Consider the following 12,076-nt stretch of genomic DNA (forward strand, 5'->3'; position numbering starts at 1 on the left):
TCCCCCCCCCCCCCCATTCGTCACGGTTCAGCACTGGGGTGGACTTTCTTATGCAGATTGCTTCTTTAATCCAGCTCAGCCACGTTTGGGATAGTGTTACCTCCGCAAAAGCGCCACCTACATCGGCTACATATAGCGGCGAGAAGCAGAACTCCAATTAGAAGCTCAGAGCAGTTGAGACAAACTGGTTGTGTAAAAGAAAAACTCTTACGTCCTATGATCTACCAACCTGATGAAATTATTTTCGGGGGTTAGATTATTATTGATTTTATAAAACTTGTGAGCAATTTAATTAGATTCCTGGCCACGATGCCGGGGCGAGGGAAAGTACTTGCCTTGTTTGTGCCTTTATTCTCTTCAAGATCATACACTGAACATTACTCCATCGTCAAACTTGGCACAAATATGAACTTCAAGACGTTGACTTAAAGGACAGCGATCATTGTATCTACGGAAGATCCGGGATCAGATCAGTATTTTGTGTCGTTGTTTCTTTTCATTTTTCATTTGTCTTTTTCCTTAGTCTATGTATCCGGAGTTTTAATTTCGAAACCGTACGACTGAGAAAGTTAGGAGAATGCTTATAGGATTCGTGTTTCGATTTGGTCTTGGTCATATTCTATTAGAAACTAGCTATAGATGTCAGAGTATATTTAAGATGAGGAAGACACTGCGCGCAATCTAGATCTCTGCCAGCAAATGATAATGACTATCCTGTACATGTGTTTGAATAAAATACCTTATTTTTGCACACCACCATCCCACTCATTATCATTTAATGTCACGGTTTCCAGATACAAACGCCTGCTCGTCCAGACCGTGCCATGCACATGCTAACTGTACCGACAATCCCGCTCCCGCCCTGGACGCCAACTGCACCTGTACCGGCGGATATACCGGAGATGGTCGCGCTAACGGAACCGGATGTTCAGGTATGGAGTTTTCGCAAATCTGTGCTAGCCTGCATCTCGTGTCTTACTATCTTGAAAAGGGACTTAACTTAAGTCTTAACTCCACCGCACAACAGACGGTGTCAGTACAAGTCCCCTTCCAGACGTTTGACGTGAACACACCGGCAAAAGCTGGAGGCACCTACTCTCCAAGCAGAGGTTAGACTCCGGCTGTTTTGTTGGACGGTTTTAGGCGTTTTTATCAGGCTTTCAATTTTGTACCGTTTTGTAGATGTCTCATGACCTAGGCAACTAGACATTAAGAAAACGGTACAAAATAGAAAGCCCGATAAAAACGCCTAAAAACGTTGAAAAACAGCCGGAGCCAAACCTCTGTTTGGAGAGTGGTCATTATATAAATTACCGACCCGACCCATCTCTGTTCACGATGTTGATATGTGTGATTCGGTCCCATCTCCATAACGTGCAGCATGTACTTAATGTGTTATCTCATGTTACCATCTCTAGATATCAACGCCTGTTCTTCCAACCCGTGTCATGCGAACGCCACCTGCGAGGACAACCCCGCCCCTGCCCTGGACGCCAGCTGTACCTGTAACGCTGGCTATGCCGGGGACGGGACAGTGTCAGTGAACGGAACCGGGTGTTCGCTACAACCCGTCAGCGGCGCTGGATATTCAGACACCCAATATTTGCCCACAATCGCATACACTTTGGCGATCATTGTGTCGATTGTGTATGAACGAGCAATTTGAGAATGATGGATTGACATCTTATACACAGTAGAAGTCGTTTAATTGCACACCCGATTTGCCGGCGTACTTCGTGCAATTATCCGGATGGTGCAACAAAACGAATTTATCAAGCTGGACCGCGCCACCACGGGATTTCGGGATTCCATGCAATTAACAGGAGTGTGCGGTTATCCGTTGTGCAATTAACTGGCTTCTACGGTATTACTTCTGCAACATTATTCAGTGGACTGCCTGTTGCGACTGGTGTCGTGCAGGTGCTAGATGTTATAAAGTTAGTTTGGTATAAGGTGTGTACTGATCCATTCTAACATTACTGCTTTGACTAATATACATCCAATTACTTCTCAAATGGATTTCGAATGTTTTGCTCAATTTGAATATGGACTTTGTCTTCTTCGCTTCATTTACTACCCAGATGCACAGTAGATTTTAGGTTGCCTTTGAAGCTAGTTATTTCGTGGATGGGATGTCTGCTATGGCAGTTGGTGTTGTAGCTATTGTAATTTTCTGTTTTGTCTATTGTAATACTTCTCACACAAAAGAATCAAGATCCATAGATCTACTTAAATCAAAATAGTATTTTTAGAACACCTCAGCCTCCATTATTTCCTACCTTAAAGATGAAGAATTTACAATAGAAATGTTAAATATTGATTTACCTTTATACGGCAATATAGTGACAATACAATGACAGGATAGATTCAATTTAACTTTCTAATATTATTATCAATTACTAGATTCCTTTTTATATATTACTCGGTGGGGGGAAAAGATTTTTTCAATGTGTCTGTATACAACTTCAAGATCTAAGCATCGTATGTTTTTACCCTAACGAAGGAGGTTTTAACTTAAGAATCTATAATGTTACACTCTGTTATATTGTTTAACCTAGGTATAGGCGGTCAATATTGGTAACGTTTGCTTAGTTTATTGTGGATTTTCGTCAACACCTAGCCGTACAAGTGTAAACGTGGAAAATCAAACGTGGTTTCTCTACCCATCAGATCCATTTTTCTACGTACCCTCTTCCCACCTCCATGCGACCACCCTCCGTCAGAGTTAGTAACTATCATAACTAGGGCTGGGTACCAGTACAAAACCAGTTTTTGTCATTGGACCGGTCCAGAAAAACCGGACCTAAAAAATTTGGTAGACCGGAAGTTGGACCTATTGGAAAATGAACAGATTATATGATAAGGCATTCACACGCTTCGGGGCTTACCGGACGAGGAAAATAACAAGGGCGAAGTAGAGTAGAGTCTATAGTGTTTTGTTCCAAGTCTTACAGTCAATAGTACAGAGATAGTTAACCTTGTAGGATTTAAATACGCCAGTGAGAGTCAAATACTCCACAAAACAGATTTCTTTGTTGCAAAATGGACCATTGTTTATAGTATCGTCCATTCACAAGTACTGAATCAGGTCCAGGTTTAGGTCCAAACCTGGACCTGATCCTCTGGACCTGAACCGGACCTGAATTTTCTGTACCGGTACCCACCCCTAACTATAACATCACATTCCCATATAGAAGTCCTACGTTTGGAATACGTCTTATCGAGAAGAAATGAAATGCTATCTATGCAATTGAGACGGTGACCACACCCTGTAAGTTCACATATGACGCGTGGCGTCTATTAGGTATGAAGTCTATACTAATAAACAGGAAGTTGGAATATTGGGGAATAAAAAATGAACTAACAAATTCACTTCTCTGTGTTTATTTGTATACAAGCATGGTATCAGCATGGTATAGCATGGAAGATGTCCCCCCTTCCTAGACCCTTGTGGAATGATCGACCCCCTTTCCAAGACCCTTAACCCCATCTGAAAAGGTTGGCCCCACTTTACTATGCATCCAAACTATATGGTCAGTCCCCCTTCCCAGAACCTTTAACCCCATGTATCCCTCCCTTGCCAAACTCTTACCCCTTGTAAAACGGATGGTCCCTCTCTTGCCTGACCCTGTGTGAAATGGATGGATGGTCTCTCCTCCCATCCCATGTGAAATGGATGGTCCCATTTACCCAGACCTTGAGCCCTATGTGAAATTGTTGGTCCCACCTTCTCATACCCTTACTTCCATGTTATACGGTCCGTCCCCAGAGCAAAAACCTTTGAGCACATGTGAAAAGGATGCCCCTTCTCAGATCCTCAACCACATGTGAAATGGATGGCCCCTCCCTTCTCAGCCCTAAAGCTGATAAAAAATGGACGCTCCCCTTCCCAGAACCTTGAATGGATGGCTCCTCCCTTAAATGTTCAATGGGTTCATGCTTCTATTCGTGATAGGCTACCATAATTCTTAATCATGTAACTTTAAAGGACAGGCTTAGTTGCTCATGTATTGATGGTGTTCAGCACCAAGGACAGAATTAGTTGTTCACGTATTGAATGTGTTCAGCACAAAGGACAGAGTTAGTTGTTCATGTATTGGTGGTGTTCAGCACCAAGGACAGACTTAGTTGTTCATGTATTGATGGTGTTCAGCACCAATGACAGGCTTAGTTGCTCATGTATTGAATGTGTTCAGTACCAAGGACAAACTTAGTTGCTCATGTATTGAATGTGTTCAGCACAAAGTACAGACTTAGTTGCTCATGTATTGAATGTGGTCAGCACAAAGGACAGACTTAGTTGTTTATATATCGGTGGTGTTCAGCACAAAGGACAAACTTAGTTGCTCATGTATTGAATGTGTTCAGCACAAAGGACAGGCTTAGTTGTTTATATATTGGTGGTGGTCAGCACAAAGGACAGACCTTAGTGCTCATGTATTGAATGTGTTCAGTACAAAGGACAGACTTAGTTGTTCATATATTGGTGGTGTTCAGCACCAAGGACAGACTTAGTTGTTCATGTATTGAATGTGTTCAGCACAAAGGACAGGCTTAGTTGCTTATATATTGGTGGTGTTCAGCACAAAGGACAGACTTAGTTGTTTATATATTGTTGGTGTTCAGCACCAAGGACAGACTTAGTTGCTCATGTATTGAATGTGTTCAGCACAAAGGGCAGACTTAGTTGTTCATATATTGGTGGTGTTCAGCACCAAGGACAGACTTAGTTGTACATGTATTGGTGGTGTTCAGCACCAAGGACAGGCTTAGTTGCTCATGTATTGAAAGCAACCCATCCAGTATTTAGCCACGCTGCGCGGGTAGGGTGGGTTGGCCCCTTCGGTCACAGCGCCGCCGTTGTCCAGCCTCCAGTACTGATCGCCCCTGAAGATGTAGTCCAAGCCGTTCGTCCACTGGATAGCCGCGTCCAGGCGGTCCGGGAAGTCCCTCCACAAACTGAGGGCCTTCGGGTAGCCGCGGTCTAGTGTCCTGGGGCCCTCGGTGTACCGCCAGTACTGGTCACCTATAGTGGAGGGGAGAGAAGGATCTCTTTAATACACAACCACCCATTTTCCTATACGTGTCAGAAACGTTCCCTAGATGAATCAACACTCACCCGTGAATAAGTAAGCCCTGGCTCTGCCCTGAAACTCTCCAAAGTACAGCGCAGCGTCAATGTTGGGTACGGTACGCCAGAGGTAGATGGAGAGGGGGTAGTCCCTATCAGGACTGGCGCCGTCAAACCGCCAGTATCGGCCACCCTGCGTGGACAAGGCAAGTCAACCTTAAAGGCTCTGTTTTCCATCATTTCACCAGGCCCTTTATTTAATCAATATCCAAGCAAATGCATGATTGCGTTTTTTTTTTCAGCACATGTATACGTATGACACTGAGGAGATGCTATTAGTGTTGAACAGTGGGTCCAAAATCATATCCAGTTGCTTGAGTAACAATAAATGCTTTTGGCATATCTTATTACTTAATTAATGTCTAACATTCATCGACGTTACAAATGTATACCTTGACAAACAACAGGAGCTAATTGACTCATTCTTATCAACATTGTCTTAGCTTTGCCTTACCTTGTTTTCTATTACACTTCTAAAGTCGTTTTCAGCTCTTTTGTATTCATAGTTTTGATATGAAAGACCAATTTTCCTAGATCAGGCACTGACGAAAGATAGTGGATACTCTACTTGAACCGTCTGACCGTTTCTGAAATCATATAGTTACTTGATTAACTGCTTTTGGGCGTATCTTCACAAACAATTTTGTTCAACGTTCCCCACCAACCGCACAGGAGCAAACCCGCTTAGTTTTACCTTGAAGAAGTAAGTCTTCCTGTTGGGCGGCCAGTACAGCGCGGCGTCTATCCCGCCACCCGCTTATTTTTACCTTGAAGAAGTAAATCTTCCTGTTTGGCGGCCAATACATCGCGGCGCCTATCCCGCCACCCGCTTAGTTTTACCTTGAAGAAGTAAGTCTTCCTGTTGGGCGGCCAGTACAGCGCGGCGTCTATCCGCCACCCGCTTAATCAGTTTTACCTTGAAGAAGTAAGTCTTCCTGTTGGGCGGCCAGTACAGCGCGGCGTCTATCCCGCCACCCGCTTAGTTTTACCTTGAAGAAGTAAGTCTTCCTGTTGGGCGGCCAGTACAGCGCGGCGTCTATCCCGCCACCCGCTTAGTTTTACCTTGAAGAAGTAAGTCTTCCTGTTGGGCGGCCAGTACAGCGCGGCGTCTATCCCGCCACCCGCTTAGTTTTACCTTGAAGAAGTAAGTCTTCCTGTTGGGCGGCCAGTACAGCGCGGCGTCTATCCCGCCACCCGCTTAGTTTTACCTTGAAGAAGTAAGTCTTCCTGTTGGGCGGCCAGTACAGCGCGGCGCCTATCCCGCCACCCGCTTAGTTTTACCTTGAAGAAATAAGTCTTCCTGTTGGGCGGCCAGTACAGCGCGGCGTCTATCCCGCCACCCGCTTAGTTTTACCTTGAAGAAGTAAGTCTTCCTGTTGGGCGGCCAGTACAGCGCGGCGCCTATCCCGCCACCCGCTTAGTTTTACCTTGAAGAAGTAAGTCTTCCTGTTGGGCGGCCAGTACAGCGCGGCGTCTATCCGCCACCCGCTTAATTAGTTTTACCTTGAAGAAGTAAGTCTTCCTGTTGGGCGGCAAGTGCAGCGCGGCGTCTATCCCGCCACCCGCTAAATTAGTTTTACCTTGAAGAAGTAAGTCTTCCTGTTGGGCGGCAAGTACAGCGCGGCGTCTATCCCGCCACCCGCTTAATCAGTTTTACCTTGAAGAAGTAAGTCTTCCTGTTGGGCGGCCAGTACAGCGCGGCGTCTATCCCGCCACCCGCTTAATCAGTTTTACCTTGAAGAAGTAAGTCTTCCTGTTGGGCGGCCAGTACAGCGCGGCGTCTATCCCGCCACCCGCTTAATCAGTTTTACCTTGAAGAAGTAAGTCTTCCTGTTGGGCGGCAAGTACAGCGCGGCGTCTATCCCGCCACCCGCTTAATCAGTTTTACCTTGAAGAAGTAAGTCTTCCTGTTGGGCGGCAAGTACAGCGCGGCGTCTATCCCGCCACCCGCTTAATCAGTTTTACCTTGAAGAAGTAAGTCTTCCTGTTGGGCGGCCAGTACAGCGCGGCGTCTATCCCGCCACCCGCTTAGTTTTACCTTGAAGAAGTAAGTCTTCCTGTTGGGCGGCCAGTACAGCGCGGCGTCTATCCCGCCACCCGCTTAGTTTTACCTTGAAGAAGTAAGTCTTCCTGTTGGGCGGCCAGTACAGCGCGGCGTCTATCCCGCCACCCGCTTAGTTTTACCTTGAAGAAGTAAGTCTTCCTGTTGGGCGGCCAGTACAGCGCGGCGTCTATCCCGCCACCCGCTTAGTTTTACCTTGAAGAAGTAAGTCTTCCTGTTGGGCGGCCAGTACAGCGCGGCGTCTATCCCGTCAGCAGGCAGGCCTTCCCACACGTCAGCGATCAGCTGGGGGTACCCGGGGTCCGCGCCTGCGCTGTTCAGTCTCCAGAAGTAACGGCCTGTCACGCAGAGTAGGAATAAGTGTGGCAATAAAAACTACAAATGTATTGCCATGGCGCGACGGGTTAGTATCTATGATTGTTGTTGTAGATACGTTCTATCCTTTCGCATGGCTATATGTACAAAAACTGTTTTATGCGATGGATGTTTGTGGGGCATTGGCCACTGCTGTTAACAAGAAATGTGATCTGTTCTGATGAGCGACAGACATGCCTACCACCAAATTTGGAAATTCTTGTCAAACGGACACACACTATACTACTAGGCTAGCCCCTGGGTGTCGCCCAAAATAAAATGAAAAACATGAATTTTGTTCCTTCAAGGCGTTAAACTGACCAAAGATAGAAGGTACTTTTTCGGTCTAGTTTAGCTTATTGAAAGCCGGTCTTCCATTGGTGGTGACAGAGAGGACGTCAGTGCTGTGTCCGTTTTGTAGAACCAATTCTTAAATGTAATGATCTAGTTGACTACCGGCAGTTAGAACCATTTCCAAAACATGCAAGTCTGATGTAGCCTCTACCAGGCTCCACATAAATGATGAGAAAATTGTTGACATTGGCCAAATAGACAGATAACATGCCAGAGCAGTTAGCCGGACTAAACTTAAGTTCGATGACAAAAGAGCCGGAATTTGAGTATCCTTACTTTTATTTACATCTATTTCTTACATCAAAAAGTGGTCACAAAATGAATAGGATGCAGTGTGTAGCGGCATCACCTCTGTATCTGTATCTGTATTTGTATTTATATCTATATAGCCGGTATAACCGCCGTTAGGCGTAACACACCAGCTTTGCAGTCACGCGGAGCGGGAGCAGCTGGTTATATTACACTGAACGATCCGTCACACCTACCTTTTGCACATCTGTCTGCAAGCGTTCTTTAAAGCTATCCAGAGAAGATGATGCCCCTACTGTACTTGGTGATAACAAATTCCACTCTACGATAGTACGATACCTCTGAAGGCGTACACGGACCCGTTGGCCAGACGAGTGAAGGCATCAAACTTCTCCCCGCTGCACGTTACCGCGTCCAGATCACCGCCAGGGGGACAGAGCGGAGAGGGTGGCCGAGGGTTCGGCAGCGGAGGAGATGGCCGAGGCCTAGGGTTCGGCAGCGGAGGGGGTGGACGGAAGGTCGGCAGCGGAGGGTGTCCTGTAGACAAGGGCGGAACATCATGGTTGAAAGCGTTGTCCTTGTTATTTTTTTTTAAACAAGGAATGAAAAACTATTGAATCAGTGATCACGAGCACAAAGTTTATTACATACTATTGACGTCACCAATTCACGTCGACAGGCGACACCTTGTGAGTAATTAATCGGTCTCTACTGCGTATATGCTTGTCTATTAACCATGAAAATAGACTATCATAATCTTCATACAGATCTTATGTGATCTAATGTCATATTGAGTGTATGTCGTTGAGTGTGCGCTTTTGTCTACTAGCATCTGTTCGACTTTACAGAAACGTAGAAAACGCGGCAAAGCAAAAAATGAAAACCGGCCGGAGTCACGCGTCAGCTGCTTTGAGATTATGTGTCACAGTTTTAAACCGACCGTAGAGCCTCCGGATGCCCCGGATGTCGTCACCATGGAGGCGGAAGTTGGGCCGGTACCGGTAGAAGGGCGCCATTACTGCAGTGTTTCCCCGGGAGTGCCCGAGACCCAGGACGTGCCCCAACTGGTGAGCCGCTACCTGGCGCAGAGCAACGCCTCCGGGAAGATCTGGAGGAGGGATGGAGGTATAAAAACGTGGGAAAAGATAGACTGGGAAAGAAAAGAGAACACAGAAAACAAAAACAACGAAGAAATCACGTCTTTAGGTAATATACATAGCTGTATGCACTGTTGGACTCGGTATACGAGTCCTATTGAGAGAGGTTCTAGATCAATCAAGGTCCTTGGTTCAAGCTAAGTTTCACGGTGGACAATAAGTATAGAATTTTTCATTGGGAAGTTTTTCTCGTAGCCTTACCGTTTCTCTTGTTGATGGTCCAGGTCTCCGACTCGTCGAAGTGTACATCGCCGCCGATGCCGTTGCCAGGGCCGTACGCATGCGCCAGGGTCTTCCCAGGCCCGTCGAATGAGTGGCCGTCCCCGTGGAGGAACGAGACGAAGCTGATCTCAATGTCGGAAGGAGTGGAACCCTTCAATCTCCGGAACCGCAGCGAAGTGTAAGCCGACCAAATCTACAGGTAGGCAGAAACCCCCGTGAGCAGTTTTATCAGATTGGCACGTCACTAGCTGAATAAAGAGACATTTTTTCGCGACCCTTGCTGTATTTCCGTCGACTTTTCGGTGACCGTTTGTCACCTTCCTCAGGGCAATTCTGACTGGTTTACATTACACTGCATGCACGGAAAGCAAACTATGGTGAAAACATTGTATGAACACAGCATTGTAAACATCGCGCATCACTGCTTGTGAAGTGATAACTATTCTAAAGCATAATAAGGTGCCATGTCGTTGTTGCTGCAAAAATGCAACATCGCAAAAAATGAATCTTCTCAAAACCAAAAAGAATGCAGTACAACAAGGACGAGTCTACAAGCAAACATTACAGGCCAAATCTCTCCAATCTAGAGCACAAATGAGCTTACTTTTTGAGCTCTCCGTATCTCCCTTCGCACGCTAGCCGGCGGCAGGTCCGGGGTGTAGTTCACTATACGGTAGGTGAGGTTGTTCTTTCTCCACCGCCGCCCGAGCTGGAGCAGGTAGGAGGCCAGCTTCTCACCCGTGTCGGCAACCCCGCATCTAGGCATGCGCATCATCTCCGTCGTCTTGTCATCAAGTTCACCTGGAGACAGAAGCAATGAAGGAAAGTTAGTGGTCCAGAAGAAGGCAGGGTCTACTACTTATATGCTAAAGCAAGCCAGCACCTCAGAGCATTGGTCATGAAAAGACATAAAAAAACAGGCTAGAGCCTCCTTCGGTTAGTATTGACCATGTTACGTTTGAAATAAAAACAACACTAAATGTATTTAGCCCGAAAGTTGTTAGCCCGAAAGGTACTTATTTAAGGACGTTAACTGATTAAGGACAAAAAATAAGGTCAATCAGGAAAGCCTCGAATCATACAATTTTTTTCATGATGAACATGCCATTTCATGTGGCTCCTAGCTCCAGTAAGGAGTGAAATGTGCAAACCGAAACAGGCACCCCCCCCCCCCCCCCCTCATTGAGGAGTATCTATGATTACCCTACCTTGCTATTGCGGACATGTAGCATGCCCACACCACGCCCTTAAATCTCCTCACCTGTTTGATGTATACCGGCGAACCTTTGAAAGTTTGTGATGGCTCTGCGCAAGGCGATCCGGTCATAGTGCATGCCTAGCTCGAACCAGCCGAACCGCATCAGGTACAACTGGAGGATTTCATAACAGCTCATAAAACTTTTCTACTAGGACGGCACTCTCGCAGCGACCTAAAATTTGACAGATCGCTCAACGAATTCTGTAGAAAAGAAACGAATCTTTTTACACTTTGTGTGTTTTGTTGTCTTCTTAGTGACACTTTTACGTTTTGTATGACATACTAGTACCCAGTGTGAAGGCGAAAATTACACATATCCTTTATAGGTCGCAGTAAGAGCGCAGCGCGATCGCCGTCTAGTGAAATGGGGCCTTACACATGGCGACAAAAATCTTTGTCTGTAGTAAAGCCACTCTGACTTGTTTATATTTGGATGACAACCGCGAGAGTATCTCTTTTCGTCCGTTTCAAAAACAACTTTGTGTCCATACTGTAAATCATACAAAGAAGCTGCAAAATGAACAAATATAACGTTATGCCGTAAATTACAAAAGTATCGAAAAATAGATACTAATGCAAACGATGTCTCTTTTCCTGTTGTAAAATGCACTGATCTTTTTGTGAGCTTACCCCTTATACAAGATTTATTTCAAGCCCTCATGAGCGAAGTTTTCCAAAGTCTCACAAGAAAATGTGAAAGAAACATCAAGAATTGTTTGGCAATACCATACACTTGTAAAACGTTCTGACACTTACATTTGATAATTAAGGAAACTTTTTGCTCCAGTTTAGCACGGTCGCATAAAACTAAGGCGGTCAAAGCTCATATGATTAAATCAGCGTGGGAATCGATATATATATATATATGTATGTATATATGTATATATATATATATATATATATATATATATATATATATATATGTAGAACGGGTTTGACGGATGTGAAGACTATATTGTTTTAGTAGCTTATGTTCTCCTGTTGACCATGGCCAACTTCAAACAAGGGATGATCACAAGTGCTGGGCGTAAACAAACACTTGATATGAACATTGTCATGACTCCTGCGTCTCAATAGTTTAGGCAAACACTCGTAATGACGAGAATGCTTGAAGGGGACACACCGTGAGTGATAGGGCATTGTTCGGGCCATTTAGGATGATATTGTTCTAAGAGGAAGAGTATGGAAGCTAAACACACTTCACTACCAGTGGACTAGCCTGCTGTAGTGACCTACTGTTTGTGTGACCACAGGGCGTAAAACGGAGATAGGTGCCGGGCCTACGCATC

At 45.4% G+C, this 12,076-nt stretch overlaps 2 protein-coding genes across 2 annotated transcripts in view; one reads left to right on the top strand and one right to left on the bottom strand.

Annotated features, from left to right (window-relative positions):
* The window catches only part of LOC118416233 (neurogenic locus Notch protein-like), an 8,243-nt gene extending 5,433 nt beyond the window's left edge, over window positions 1-2,810 (top strand). The window contains exon 9 of the mRNA XM_035821318.1: window positions 1,419-2,810. Within this exon, the coding sequence (XP_035677211.1) occupies window positions 1,419-1,666 (248 nt within the window). The 3' untranslated portion in view covers window positions 1,667-2,810. The remainder of the gene's footprint in view (window positions 1-1,418) is intronic.
* Window positions 2,811-4,609: 1,799 nt separating this feature from the next.
* On the bottom strand, window positions 4,610-11,622 carry LOC118416517 (matrix metalloproteinase-24-like). Its single transcript, XM_035821639.1, has 8 exons — window positions 10,791-11,622; window positions 10,134-10,330; window positions 9,509-9,722; window positions 9,091-9,258; window positions 8,490-8,687; window positions 7,389-7,531; window positions 5,120-5,264; window positions 4,610-5,026 (listed from the first exon to the last, which is right to left on the bottom strand). Exons 1-8 carry the CDS (start codon window positions 10,921-10,923, stop codon window positions 4,770-4,772), a joined length of 1,455 nt encoding a protein of 484 aa, XP_035677532.1. The 5' UTR covers window positions 10,924-11,622; the 3' UTR covers window positions 4,610-4,769.
* Window positions 11,623-12,076: the final 454 nt, after the last annotated feature.

The sequence above is a fragment of the Branchiostoma floridae genome, chromosome 5 (assembly GCF_000003815.2).
Source record: "Branchiostoma floridae strain S238N-H82 chromosome 5, Bfl_VNyyK, whole genome shotgun sequence".
Classification (NCBI taxonomy): domain Eukaryota; kingdom Metazoa; phylum Chordata; class Leptocardii; order Amphioxiformes; family Branchiostomatidae; genus Branchiostoma; species Branchiostoma floridae.

Excerpts from the sequence above, each read along its gene's own strand:
- LOC118416517 (XM_035821639.1), bottom strand. The coding sequence starts at position 10,923 with ATGAGCTGTTATGAAATCCTCCAGTTGTACCTGATGCGGTTCGGCTGG. Across the intron at positions 10,331-10,790 it reads CGCCGGTATACATCAAACAG|GTGAACTTGATGACAAGACG; the intron begins GTGAGGAGATTT and ends TTCTGTCTCCAG. Across the intron at positions 5,265-7,388 it reads GGAAGACTTACTTCTTCAAG|GGTGGCCGATACTGGCGGTT; the intron begins GTAAAACTAAGC and ends TTGTCCACGCAG.